The sequence below is a fragment of the Amyelois transitella genome, chromosome 13, assembly GCF_032362555.1.
Source record: "Amyelois transitella isolate CPQ chromosome 13, ilAmyTran1.1, whole genome shotgun sequence".
NCBI classification, from domain to species: domain Eukaryota; kingdom Metazoa; phylum Arthropoda; class Insecta; order Lepidoptera; family Pyralidae; genus Amyelois; species Amyelois transitella.
Window position 1 is genome coordinate 7,961,321 of NC_083516.1, and position 14,509 is coordinate 7,975,829.

The following is a 14,509-nucleotide window of genomic DNA, read 5'->3' on the forward strand; positions in this document are numbered from 1 at the left end:
TGATATGTGGACAAAGAGGGTTTTCTTCCCCTAACTGTACTTTTGTTTTGATTAAGATTTATTTTCTTCTTTTGTTTATCTATTCTAATATTATAAGCTCAAAAGTTTGTTTGTTTTTTAGTTTAAACGCGTTAGTCTCACGAACTATTCACGGTTCAAATTGAAATTTTTTTTTGTGTTAAATAGACCACTTATCGTGGAAGGCTTTAGGCTAGATATATAACATCACGCTGCAACTTTTATAAGCGAAGAATAATGGAAAATGTTAAAAAAAACGGGGTAAATTTATCTTTGAGGGCTTCAATGATGCCCAAAATAACTATTCCACGTGGACGAAGTCGCGGGCACAGCTAGTTTCTTTAATATATGACATGTGTGTACTTATTAATTTTTCATGTATTTTTTAGTCCTGATGAAAGTATATTTTTGGAGAGACCACTCCCCCGAGCACAAAATTTTTCACATACCGTGCCTGTTTATATGCCCTACGCACCATCTCCTACGGGAAAAAATGATTTTGGAAACGTTCAAATGAATTCTCCAAGTTTTATCTGTGTAAGTACTGCACACGGCATATAAGTTGACCCTAGAATTGACACTTCCGGGATGCGCGGTGGCTTTTTTTGATATACCTAATAAAAAGTCCATACTTACGTGTCGGACACTATAGGTACTTTATTTCATGCTGCGATGGTCAAATATTACATGAGCTTAAGATGACTTAGTGTGACTGATGATTTCACATGATATTAGATAACCATATAGCTGAACCTACCTACTTAATTCAATTAAGTAAAATGTATACTTAATCTGTTTTTGTTTATAACCAATAAACTCAAAAACACCTAGACCGATTTTGAACTATTTTGGTATCTCGTAAGTATACCGGCAAAACCTTTAGGACTAACAAACAGGGCTTATTTCTAAAATCCGCGGCAGTTAACTTTATATATACAAAACTCCAATGGGAGAAACACTGAAGTTTTTCCTAAAGCATTCTGTTATATAAGTTATGATATATTTTTAATATACCTAGCTTCCTTCGGGCCAAGGACCAATGATGTCTGGAATAGATCCGCGGTACTTGGCCGCATACGCGGACCCTAACGCCAATTTCATAGCTACTGGTAAAGTATTCAATATTATCCACATACATACATATGGTCACGTCTATATCCCTCTTGGGGTAGACAGAGCCAACAGTCTTGAAAAGACTGATAGGCCACGCTCAGCTATATGGCTTAATGAAAGAATTGAGATTCAAATAGTGACAGGTCGCTAGCCCATCGCCTAAAAAAGAATCTCTAGTTTGTAAGCCTATCCCTTAGTCGCCTTTTACGACATCCATGGGAAAGAGATGGAGTGGTCCTATTCTTTTTTGTACTGATGCCGGGAACCACACGGCACCAATATTATCCAACTACCCACTTTCACTTGTAAAAAGGTTAAATTTGAAATTATACGAACACTTCTTTATGCCAGTGTCTAGTCTATTTCATAAGGCTTTCTGAAGTGATTTGAAAATAGTCTTGTATAATAAGAGTAGTTAAGTTATATCCTTATCTCTGGAAAGAAGCCCGGGGTACGCTATTTGACCATAACCCTGGGATGAGTAAGTCAAGTTTTTAAACGAAGAGACTGCTTGCGTTCGTTTCATAGTAAAAGTAGCACTAGATGAATGTGCCTATTCCCTTAGTGGCCTTTAACGATATCAATGGGAAAGAGTTATGCGAGAGCTATTCTAAAGTTCAGGAACTGCACGGTACGGCGGCCTAAACCTAGCCTAAAAATTTGTGTTGCTATTAAATTAAAAATGTATTATTGTTAAAATCTTTTTTGTTTATTCATTAGTTTGAACATACAAATAGATCTATTTATTTTCCTTTTCTATCTAAATAAGGCCAACAAATGCAAAGAGAAAGGGGTACTATATCCGCCAACCCGTCATTCGCGGGCGATTACCAAAATCGAATGCCGCAAGAACGGAATTCTATGGAATTGGCTCAAACTCGTATGCGCAATGGTAGGTACGTTTTATATGTATAACATCACAAAATATACAATCTAGTCTATATTTTTTGCGGGGTAGATAGAGCCAACAGTCATCATAAGACTGAAAGGCCACGTTCAGCTGTTTGGCTTAATGATAGAATTGAAATTCAAATAGAGACAGGTTGCTAGCCCATCGCTTTAAAGTGGAATCCCAATTATATAAGCCTATTCTTAAGTCGACTTTTACGTCATCCATTGGAAAGAGATGGAGTGGTTCTATTTTTTTTTCTATTGATGCCCGGAACCACACGGAATTTATGTGTATAAAATGATAAAATATCGATAGTCACTGTGTTGAAAACATCAACGGTAACATCATAGTGACAATGAGTTCAAATAATTCATTAATATATTTTGTCCACACTATCACTAGATCATCAATATTCTCTCTCAGTAATATCTCTATCAGTCCGCTTTTAAGCATTTTTTGATTAGAATTTAAATCTTGAAGAATCAAAAAAGTTGGCTTTATTAATTTTTTTTTGTTAACATTTCATCCTCGTACTCGTATTGCAGTTATTTCAGATCAATTTTTGTTTCAGAGCAAGTTACGCAACCTCCTAAGATTTTCGAAACACCTACACCATATCAGAGAAACTCGCAAAATAATTGGAAACCAGTGACCAATAGTAAGTCTTAATATACTAAGAAACTACTAAGAACATTTTCTAAAAATAAATTTTCGAACATTTTCTATAATTAAAATTTTTGAATATTGTCAATAAATAAAGTATCGAGCATTTGCAAAAATTTGAAAATGACAGTCAATTATTCTAATACGTAATGTTTTTTTTAAATTAATTATTCATAGTCTATAAACTTAAAATAAAGAACACCACAGAATACTCACAACATAACTAACGTAAGTACTTATTTTTAAAACGAACTATATTCTCGAGCTTACAAAATTTTAAATCCTTTTCCAAGCTTAGTCTTTGCTCAGCAGATGCTAAATAAACCTGAAGTCTGAAGGTATTTTAGTCAACCTGTGCCACGTTAAAGCCTCTTAACTCGGTCTAACAAGCTCATTACTCCGTATTTTCGAGAGAACTAAGTTCAGAGGCAAACTTTGTGATACTTGGTTGGATTCGCTCTTGAGATCCGTGCTTCTATTTTTACGACCTTACAAAGATAGGAGTATGTTTCAATGAGTCATTATAGTACGTATAATAGGTATAGCCAATTGTATATGAAGTTACTCTGCATGGAAGCTCTTTGTCGCGGTAATACAGAGGAATTTGTTGTGAATTTGATCAGGTTGATGTGCTGTTGATTGTACTAATAAAATAATATCTGTGTTGTCGAAGAACTACAGAGTACGTTCCATACTTTTATCGTCATTCGGTACCTATTTTATATGGGGGCAGAGCCACGGGTAAAAATAGTATTTTAATAAATTAAAATTTCATGATAATACCTTATGAGAAGCGGAAAAAAAATAATACAAAAACTAGAGACGTTTAGTTTTTTACCTCTTCATAGGTTAGTTATTAAACCAATCTTCATGTTATAAAATAAAATATGATATATAGTGTATTATATAATATTTTACACGTAATGTGTGTTTCCCGGCTCCAATAATAATAAAAAAGAATAGGACCACTCCATCTCGTTTCCATGTATGTAAAAGGCGACTAAGGGATAGGCTTATGAACTTGGGATTCTTCTTTTAGGCGATGAACTAGCAACCTGTCACTATTTGATTCTCAATTCTATCATTAGCCACCCAGCTGAACTAATCCTTTCAATCTTTTCAAAACTGGTGTCTCTGTCTACCCCGCAAGGGATATAGACGTAACTATATGTATGAACAGTAATATGTTATATGGAGTATGGAAAAATACTTACCCTGTTATGTGGTCTGATTCAATGCTAGTATTTCAATAGGTATGTCAAAATTTAATTTTAATACCCCATTAGTACTAAACAGAACGTCCAAGATTAGAAATCTATGTAAGGCCTGAAATATAGATTTTGCCTAGTTTAGCCATAAATGTGGCTTTTTGGAAGCTTCTGTTATATTTCTCAAATTGATATCATTACTTAATCTTTCTTTTTCTTATATATATAAAATTCTCGTGTCACAATGTTTGTCTTCGTACTCCTCCAAAACGGCTTGAACGATTATCACGAAATTTTGTGAGCATATTAAGTAGGTCTGAGAATTGGCTAACATCTATTTTTCATACCCCTTAGTGATAAGGGTTGTCCACCCTCAACATTTTTTTAAATAGAAATTATTTATATGGTAAAACAACGTTTGCCGGGACAGCTAGTCTTAATATAATTTATCTTTCAGCACCGATTAAGAAGCCTGAGGCTTCAGATGTGAACAAACCCGAAATACAGAATCAGATTATGAGTCGTGGGGATAAACTTAAGGTAAGTACGAAGTTAGGAACTTGCTAACTTAACAACTTAGTTTACAGTTCACAGAATTCACAAGTAATAATACTTTATCGATATATTTCTTGACTTGAGTAGGAATTTGAATCTATGTATATTCTTAACTTATCGGTTTTTTTATGTAGAAATAAAATATATTTTTTTTGGTTTTTACTTTATTACATATTTGTTATGAAATTTAAGTCGAACTGTATATAAATTCAAGAAATTATTGTTTCCATCATATAAAAAACTTTTGTAACTTCAGTCCTATAAATTCGAAAAATTTCCCAGTTCCAGACCTTCTGAATGATTAGTTGGTATCAAAAATCTCTACTTTTTCTTGTAACTAGTTGTAACCAAGTAATAAATAGTCAAAGTAAAATTTAGATTTATTTTTTTGGTGTGAGTCGACATAGTACATTTATCACTACCACTAAATACTTGTACTCATAAAGCAAAGTCTTTCCGTGTCTGTCCCTATGTCTGTATGCTTAGATCTTTAAAACTACATATCGGATTTTGATTCAGTTTTTTATTAATCGATTGAAGGTTTACTTATATGTATAAATGCTACCCATCCAATACCGGAGCTGGTTAAAACTAAAACATTGAAAATAACACTTTACGAACCATATATAAATAATTGCCAGCAATTTCTATGGTAGGCGATGGCTTGTATTTGGGAAAATCAAATTGAGTATTCATTATAATCTTCAAAAGAGGGTGGCAAAGACAAGAAATGTGCAGGGCATGCACTTTTCGGCAATTTGTGAGTGACACAGTCAGCTATGTACTTTCCATTGGATTCCTTATAAGATGAGATCAGACCATGAGGTAAACCTTTATAACTTTTCTTTTTCCTGGGGGTTTTTCTTATTTCGAGCAAATCATATTCAACGTAGTCGTTGCCAATTACTGACTTACCATCACCGAAGATTGGTGACGTTCCGATATACGTGATGGTCAGAAGAAATACGGATGTGACGAATAAAAATATAGATTTCATTGCAGACGACGAATTTCTCAGAAAACAATTGACTTGAGTTGAGGATGTGCTGGTTTCTCAGTAACTACTACTCTTTGTTTGTCTTTGTATTTTTTGTAGGTATCTTTTCAATTTCCTTACAACTGATGATGATATTTGAACTTATCTGATCACTCAATAATTTATACGTATTTGTTAATCGCTGATTTTTCAAACAGAAGTAATATTTGATTGAACAGTAACTGGTGCTACGGTTAATTTAAAATTATTAAAGAGAAAATTATTAACCAATTTCAGAAGTATTGTTTTCAATTAAGGGACGTGTTTTTTTAAATTAGCTGACGTCTTATCGAGATGAAATCTTCCAACACTTATAGGTATTAAAACTGTTGTATAAGATAACGGTTTGACTCATAGGTACTTAAATACATTACATATGTATACTTCAAAATTATATACACCAGATTCTCGCACTACATTTAATGTGGCGGGCGCGATTTTATTTTGTTCAGAATACTTTCCAACTTTCATTCATTACGATAAAATCTACTACAATGTCTTTAATCCCCGAAAAGTGTTAAGTCGCCATAAAACCGAAACTCCAAAGAACTGTTGGTACTAAAAGTAACTGAAGTAAATAGCACAATAATAGCAAGTGATTTAGCCGACATAAATAAAATCCGATGAGTTGAGCCAGTGCAATATCCGTCGCTTTGTCTCGGAAACAGTTTTTTTTTAACCGGAGACGTTAAATCCTATCTTTAGAGCTGTCATTATGATGTTTATTAGGGACACTCTTAGAATGGAAACTTATTTCAAACAAGAATTTAAACTGGTAATCGGCAGATCTCGGGTCGTTTCCAAAATCGACATCCAATCGATGATCTGCTTGAAAATTATATACATTGTTTGCTTGTTATATCTTCATTGCACAGTAATTTATAGTTATAAGAAATAAATTAAAACGATGGAATATCCCATGAAAGGATCTTTTCCAGTCCACTTTGTCATTCTAACTGTACGAATAAAAATATAAACTTAATTCGTTATGGTCAGCGTATCATGGATCGCATCATTCCCAAACCAGTAATAAAAACATTTAAAGAAATGAAATTTGTTTATTATTAAACATTATCGTATACGATAACATTACCTTGTGTTATGGCTGAACACATAGAGTAGGTACAGTATTCTATTAGCCAAATATACCTTAATTTTGTGAGAGGCAAGTTATAATCTTATGTGGTGATTTGCGACCTGGTAGGATCTGTAAAATTAAGATTGAGATAAGCTTTGCTAAATTAATAAGCCACGTGCGAATAGTTATCAACTAACAATGAAATTAAACGACTACGTTTCCTATTACTTAACTAATAGTTTTCTTAGCAATATCACGTAACTGCGACAAAGTTTTCACGTCATTATTAAGTATGTTCTGGATTTAGTGATTTTTAGACTGCCTGATTGAAATCAATTATACTTAATTTAGTTTTAAAAGAACATTTTAAAAGTTGGTATGAATAACAGCAGGTTGACTAAGCAAATATCCTAGGGAGTGTGAATGGGACTGTTGGAGTGGGAAGGCCTAGACGGAAGTACCTTGATCAAATCGGAGAGGTTCTAGCAAAAGGTCAGGTCAAGAGCACCCGGAACCTTGCATAAAGAGTGTTATGAATGTGGATGAAGCCAAAGAAGTACGAAGGGAGCGTGGAAAGTTTTGGTCTCTGCCTACCCCTCTGGTAAAGAGGCGTGATTTATGTATGTAATACGTTGAAAGTTATTTTAGTACAGCGACAAAATCTATCACAAAATAGTTTACAACTGCAACTGACCATTTACTATTTGACCGAAAGATAATCAGACTATCACTTTGAACAAAAACAACCTCCTTAATTAAATAACCTTCAAAAATTACAGTATTAAAAAGTACAAAGGCAGTTTTAATGGAATTATAATTGATGAATGATCTATTAAGTTAATCCACTCGTGTTCGTCCAGGCGCTTCACAGGAGCGGCGCGAGGGTTTTTTCCGGCCCAGTGGAGAAGGTTCTCAAATGGCATAAGGCGCTACAGGATATCGGCGTTTATGTGCTTTACGAGATCGTTGGTAAGTCCATATTCTATTATAGAAATGTAGAAAAAATATCTATGATAGGTCAGACAGATTTGACATGACCTAACTCAAAAGCCTTGATAAATATTAACGGAGTACTTTCTTTGAAAATACTTGCAAGTATGTGATTCTATTGGCGAAATAATATTACGATTGACAGATACTTAAAGTAGATAACTTATTTAAGTGACAAATGTCCACACGGGATTTCAGGCAGCAGTAGAAAAAATATATATGCATAAAAATTAAGATAAAATAGTACGATCGTGGTTATCGGTGAATCCAGAATTCTTACAGAGCGGACGCAATTTTTTAATAGAGAGACGCTGCAATTGTACGACGTTTCCAACTATTTACTTGATGGGGATATTAAGCCGAAAATAACTTGTTATTCTATAAGTCAGTTACAAGTTTTGCTTATTATTCAAGCTAACAATACAATCCGCCCTCCTATCTAATACTGTAGAAATGCTGTCGGTGAATACCATTATTGGTTTGATAGCCCGATATAGGTTAGACGTTCAGACAGATCGATGAATAGCTTGTAAGTTAGTAATAGGATCCCTATTTTACCTAGTCTGGATATGAAGGCTTATTGAGTAAGATATTGTATCGTGATCCTGGTTTTCGTTTGGCTATTGCGTTTACAATCTTACAATTTGAGGGTGTGAGGGTCAGGTAATTACAGCGGAACCATTACCATCTCTGCGATTCTGTAAATAGCTTAGACTATAGTCTATAGTGATTCATACGTATATGTGAAGGTTTTATCGTAATGTTTTCTTTCACTTTGAACGGCAATCTGAGACGGAGTTACCGACTATCACTGTTTTTTTTTAATAGAATATATACGTGGTAAATAATAACAATCTAACTTATTGAAGCTCATATTAAAAATATAGGTAACCTGCAAATTTAGGCAACTGGATGTGCAACCATGAATTCTTGCAATCTGGCGGTTGTCCCTTTGTGTTTTATACATACACAACACCTGGCTCTCTTCTCAGTCTTGAATCGTGTAATCTGCTGTAAATGAAGATGAAACTAATGATTACACTTCATTAATTTCCTCGGCTATCAATTGACCCTTAATTAAATTCTTAAATCCACTAAATAGTTTTAAATATTCTAGCAAAATGCGTCAACATAAGACCAGGCGAGCCTTGCTCTAAGAATCTAGTCGTAAGAGACGAGAGCGGGCCCGCTATGCAAATAGTATATTACGAAGTGGATTTTCTGCTACCCGAGCTTAAGCCTCCTTGCACTGTCAGGTGAGTAATTTCCAGAAATATGTTTGTCTATTTTATTTCCAGATGTTTTCTCATATCTTCGTACTCGTAAAGAGCTTAGGAAGAACACTTAAGAATATTTAAATGTTGAATTGCAGAAGACCTAAAATTATTACATTGCAAATAATAATGGAAAGAGTATATTTAGAAAGAGGATCCAATTAAGGCCGTGAAGCATAGTGGCAGAGGGTGCCGCTGGGAATACGCAAAGATGTGGGAGACGCATTAAAATACTACAAATTGTGATGTTATACGCAAAAAAGTAATAATTTAGTCCATTTTACCAAATGACTAAAAGTATAATTTTAGTGTCTGCTTAGTCTTAGTTTATCTTGTCTATAAATGTTCTTAAATGTTTTTAAATTTTAATGAAGATCCGAGATTTCAGTATTCATGAGCTAATTGAAAACGAAGTAGACATTTTTAAGTACCCACTTAAAGTTTCCAGACTTGGAACTTTACTGAAAGCAATGAAAGATAGTTGTAACTTCAATCGTTCGGTTTGACGCAACAAGTTGCTTACCAGATTTCTTAAAACTTATTTGAAACTTGCGTAATATTTCTGTGAAAGCTTACTATCTGGATTTACAACATTTTTGATCGTTATTAAGTTTATTTATGTAACACTGACTACAAATAAGAAATATTATGAGCAACAGTTTATAAGACTATTTTACGATATTTTATATTTGTATATATTAGAGTCTTATTTAGTTTTTCAGGTTATTCACGATTATTAAGTATCCACGTTTATTTCTGTTTAGTAGGTTTATTATTAATTAAGATAACATATACATACATATAATTATCTAGAAATCAAAGCTTACTAAAAACGTCGGAGTGGTAACAAAAAAACTAAAAATATATGAAATTAGACCAAACAAAAAAAAATAGACCACTTTATCAAATTCATAAAAACAAAACCGTACACTTAAAACGGAGGGGAACATTACCTTTCTATCCGTTTTAAGTGTAACCACTCGCTTAATTTCTTCAAATTCAGGATATTAGGAAGGATGATGTCTGGCACGTCAAGATTCCAAGCATTCAGCGTGCGGCCGGCGACAGGCGACGACGCGGCGGCCCTGCCACGTCGTGCGGCCGTCGCCGCGCATCACGTCTCTAAACTTTGTAAAGAGTATACGGTTTAATGTTGTTGTTATTTTGTATAAGTGAAGTGAATGATATGTACCTATTAGATAATTTTTTTTTAATAAAAATATCTCTTGTTAAGAAAGTAAGGAAAAATTTTAAACGAAAATAAATTATAATATTAATTATAAGAATGTCTTAATTAGTAGTTTTGTGTTGGGTAAGTACTTACCTACTTACTACCTAATCGAAAAAATGTATTAAAGTTTGTGTACTTAACTTATGTTTTTCACTGGTGTAGCAAAATTTTTTTATTTGTTTAAGTTTTTTTGTTATAAGTACTCTCTTTAGTAGAAAATTAATTAGTGTTAATTCTCTTTGTATATTAATTTAATGTTTAATTTCTCAGATAATATTAACAATTATATAAATATTATTAGTGTTAATAATTTAATTTTATGAAAATAAACACATTATTTGAGCTGAGATTGACTACGTTTTTAATTTAGTCATTTTTTTTCTTATCAGTGTAAGGTTGACCAAAATCTCAACAATAAATCCATAATATTCGTGTGCAATGTAGTTAAAGTCGAATGGAGACGATACCGTATAGACGATACCGTATCGAAATCCTACACGACTAGGGAAATCAGTTACACTGTAACGTTGAGAAGGCGAACTTAATTCACTGGTAAATTGTATAAGGCAGATTTATACAATTCGTTCCGCTGGATATTTCTTGTCAACAAATCGTCTTTGTGAGTTCGTTCTACTTATAATCATCTGAATATTGATTTTCTTCTGTGGGTTTTACTAAGATAAGCTGAATCTCATATTAGTTACTGGTACGTAAAAATACGTATTTTAATTCTAATGATGAGCATTTTTAGTATATTTCCAAGTAATTAGGTTATTCCGATTTCTACACATTTACCAATAATCACAGAACAGTAGCCTCTTACATATCATTACTGTTTGCATGTTATGTCTGAAAAGTTTCTATAAACTGAATTAATCTGAGGAAATTTTTCCATGCAAACTATACTACTCTGGCTCCAAAATTGCATGGGATAAACAAATTACATACATACATATAATATGTATGTATATAGTAATCTTTATCTCTTCCGGAGTAGACAGATCCAACAGTCTCGAAAATACTGAAAGGCCTCGTTCAGCTGTAGGTATGGTTTATGATGGATTTGAGATTCAGATAAGTGACAAATTGCTAGCCCGTCGCTTTAAGAAGAATCCTAAGGTTATCTATTAGCCTATCTTGTTTTCCAACTAAATTATGTACTGACATCAAGTTGGCAAATTTTCAAAATACGTCCCGCCAAGAATTTCTTGTCATCTGGAATCCAACTTTTTTCCGCCATTAAAGATAATATTTCCTAGCGTGGTCCTCTAAACGCCGGTATCGAATGTTGGACCGCCGCCAAACGATGTGCATTACCGTGCCATCGGCGAGGTGCAATCTTTTTCCAATCCTAGAAAATGTCAAGAGTTTAAATATCTCACTGATTTATACGATTAAAAATAACCAGTTAGGTCAGGACGTAGCTCGTCGTTCTTCGTTTAGATTCCTTTCTTCTTTTTATGTGATAATTTTGTTTCTTCATAAAATAGACCGTCTATTCCGCTCATAGAAAACAAATAACGTCATTATACTAGGACCAAATATTAATGACATTATAAAAGCTTCTTTTAAAAATTTCCACACGGATGAGAAATATGGGAATTTCTGTTTAACGTAAACGGAGATCCAGACTAAAAGTATTGTTCTAGAATCTGTACTTATTTAAATTGCTTTCCATTTCATCCTGCGATCAAAACTGATACTTTAATATCAATTAAAAAACGACGAAAATATTATATTTTTTACAATTAAAAAAGAGAATTCAATTAAGGCATGTACAGACTACTTTAATAAAGTCTTTAAATAAAACGCCGTTCAATTCTATGAATGCTCTTACCCAAGGAAATCATAAAATGAAACAAGCCAATTTTGGCTCTGTTAAGACCCAAGTTCTAAATTTTATTACAAGCTTGTTAGGACAAGCCCTATAAATTGCAGCACCCTTATTATTATGCCATGAAAAAGGGTCCAATTAATTTCGAATTCATAGATGTTTTACGATCTTGGTGTAAGTAATAAAGTTACTGCCTCACAGGTATAAAGTGACGTAGTACATACGATAGGAGATACATAACTAGTTGGTGATGTAGTGTTTTGTTTTTTGAAGTTAGATTTCTATATTTGAAGTTAGAGTATGCCCATGGCTCTGTTTCCGTGTACAGCGCGAACTCCGTTAATTTCCCGCTTCGCGTGAATTTCAGGAAACCCGCTCTTAATGCACCCATAGAGTATATAAGGTACCTATGCTAAACTTCAAATCTCTAGATCCAGCGGTTTTAGATCGCCTTTAGCCAACTATCTTTTATGTTAACTTTTTACGTTATCAATATTTTGTTATAATATCAAAATCATAATCAACGCTCTTCTACGAATCCCGTGCAACTTCCTTGCGACTTGCGACTCGACCACGATACTCTGATGATCGGAAAATGCAGAGCATTCATTACCTAAACAACTTTTCTGTCAACAAATATTTCAAAAGGAAAAATTTACCAACTCTAATTGCACCGAATTTTGGAAATAAACCCACCTGTTGCGTGGAAAGTTACTGATATATTTTTACACACAACTTCAAAACCTTTGAACTTTTGCCTTCTGAGTTCAGCGCCGATATTTTCTTACTTCATTTTAAGGATGGAAGCGCAGATATCATAAAGATGACGCTATACATTCCCTAGATTAATTTCAAAGTTTGAAGAACTTTGCGAAGAAGTCAATCTAAGTTGCAAAGTTTGCCGAGGTGATCATTTTGTAGAGTATGATAAAAAGGCGACTTTTACCGCAAAAAATTGAGAGGTGCAGTTGATAGGAAGTAATTCATTAAAGGTCATAGTGGACTATCTTACAACGACAAGCTAAGCTATTATACATATTTTGTTTTTAGGTAGTAAGTTAATACAAATTCTGGAATAATGAGATAACATACATATGTTATCCATACATAAAACAAAAAGTACTTACTTGAAATAAAATGATGAAATTTAAACAAGTTGACGTGATGAGATAAATAGCCAGTTGCTTTAATGCCTACTCGAAATAAGAGCCAAACAAAAGATATGAGAGAGATTGTTTGAAATAATGTTACGAAACTATTCGACTACCGAAGTCAAATAATTCACTCAGACCTTTCAATTAGGAATAATTTACGTTCACGAAAATTTCATTAACGACCTTAAGAAACTTCATCTTGACGAAAATTACGATTTTCCGCCGAATGGACGATTAACATGCAAATTGCATATTAATTCTAGCAAAATGGCCAGCTATTAAAAGTTAATATTCAAGGATCAAAGGATGGTTTCTAGCTATGAAATAGGTATCTCACAGTTCGTTAACAAAGGGTTTGAACAAAAATCCATGATCAAACTTGACTCGTAAAAGCAGTATTCAAGAAAGATTGTAAGACAAAGTTGTATAAATTCTCGTGTCGAAATGACAAGAAAATTTGATTCACTTTTCTCAATGGAGGGAAAATGTTGGTGCAGGAGATTGCATTACATTTTTGCTGTTTGCAGTTTCTGTAACAAGACAAGCTCTCGGAGAAGCGTATAAAGCTTTTTTTGAAGCGACAGTAAATCCGACGCAAGCTAAGATTGTTCCAGAATTTTGCGGAATGCAAGTAAATTGTGCACTTTCTACCGTCTCGCGTTCAGAAATATGGCACGTGTTGTTCGTTTGCTCTGGAAATATTAGCTTTCTCTAGCAAATATGTTCAGTATTCAACGGCTGTCTGTCTAATGTTGAATGCGGTGCTTGTAAGTCTTTTTGCATTATTAAGCCTTTTCCAGGGAAATTTGTAGTAGCTTGTGGTACCATACAACAAGTGTATTAGTAGGAGTATTTATTTTCTTTATACATGAATAAATAATTATAACCCTAAACGTGTTTATTATAATGAAAGCATTATGTGAATTTGAAGAGTGAAGAGATGTTTATATCTTTTTATTAAAATTAATACCGATTATAACAATATTCATACTTTTAACTCAATTAAAACAAAGGCTGACCCCGGACCTGGAAATACTTATGGAGGGTGCAACAGGGAACACGCAGAGATGAGAGAGATGCTTTAAACCCAATTTATTTCAAAGGTAAATCAAAATCACCTCCAACTTTAATCACGTTAAGTTTATCTAGCATCCACCCAGACAAATTACAGGAATGGCTGGATATAGTTTAACGCTGATTATCCCGGTGCTGCGAAGGGGGCAGACCGCAGGGCCACTACTACGGTCCAGTTTAATTGCGCTCGTGCTGGTCTTCGGGTAAATGTCGAATGGTTTGATCCTTACATATAAACGCTTAATAATTACGCGGTTTTTTATGTAAGTATTTATTATCAATTCCTACGCAGATTGTTAAAGTCAAATGAATTTAGGATTTTCTGAGTCATGTGGCTTGACAGGTTTTTCAATGTTGGCTCTGCCTACCCTGTACGGGATAAAGACGTA

General features: G+C 33.7%; 1 protein-coding gene across 1 annotated transcript; it reads left to right on the forward strand.

Annotated features, from left to right (window-relative positions):
* Nucleotides 1–1,060: 1,060 nt before the first annotated feature.
* Nucleotides 1,061–9,978, forward strand: LOC132902432 (uncharacterized). The gene is made up of 7 exons (XM_060947416.1): nucleotides 1,061–1,127; nucleotides 1,901–2,023; nucleotides 2,595–2,681; nucleotides 4,352–4,434; nucleotides 7,424–7,532; nucleotides 8,671–8,809; nucleotides 9,831–9,978. The coding sequence occupies exons 1-7, from the start codon at nucleotides 1,061–1,063 to the stop codon at nucleotides 9,976–9,978; spliced, it is 756 nt and encodes a 251-aa protein (XP_060803399.1).
* The last annotated feature ends 4,531 nt before the right edge of the window (nucleotides 9,979–14,509 follow it).

Excerpts from the sequence above, each read along its gene's own strand:
- LOC132902432 (XM_060947416.1), top strand. The coding sequence starts at position 1,061 with ATGTCTGGAATAGATCCGCGGTACTTGGCCGCATACGCGGACCCTAAC. Across the intron at positions 2,682-4,351 it reads TTGGAAACCAGTGACCAATA|CACCGATTAAGAAGCCTGAG; the intron begins GTAAGTCTTAAT and ends TTTATCTTTCAG. Across the intron at positions 7,533-8,670 it reads TGTGCTTTACGAGATCGTTG|CAAAATGCGTCAACATAAGA; the intron begins GTAAGTCCATAT and ends TAAATATTCTAG.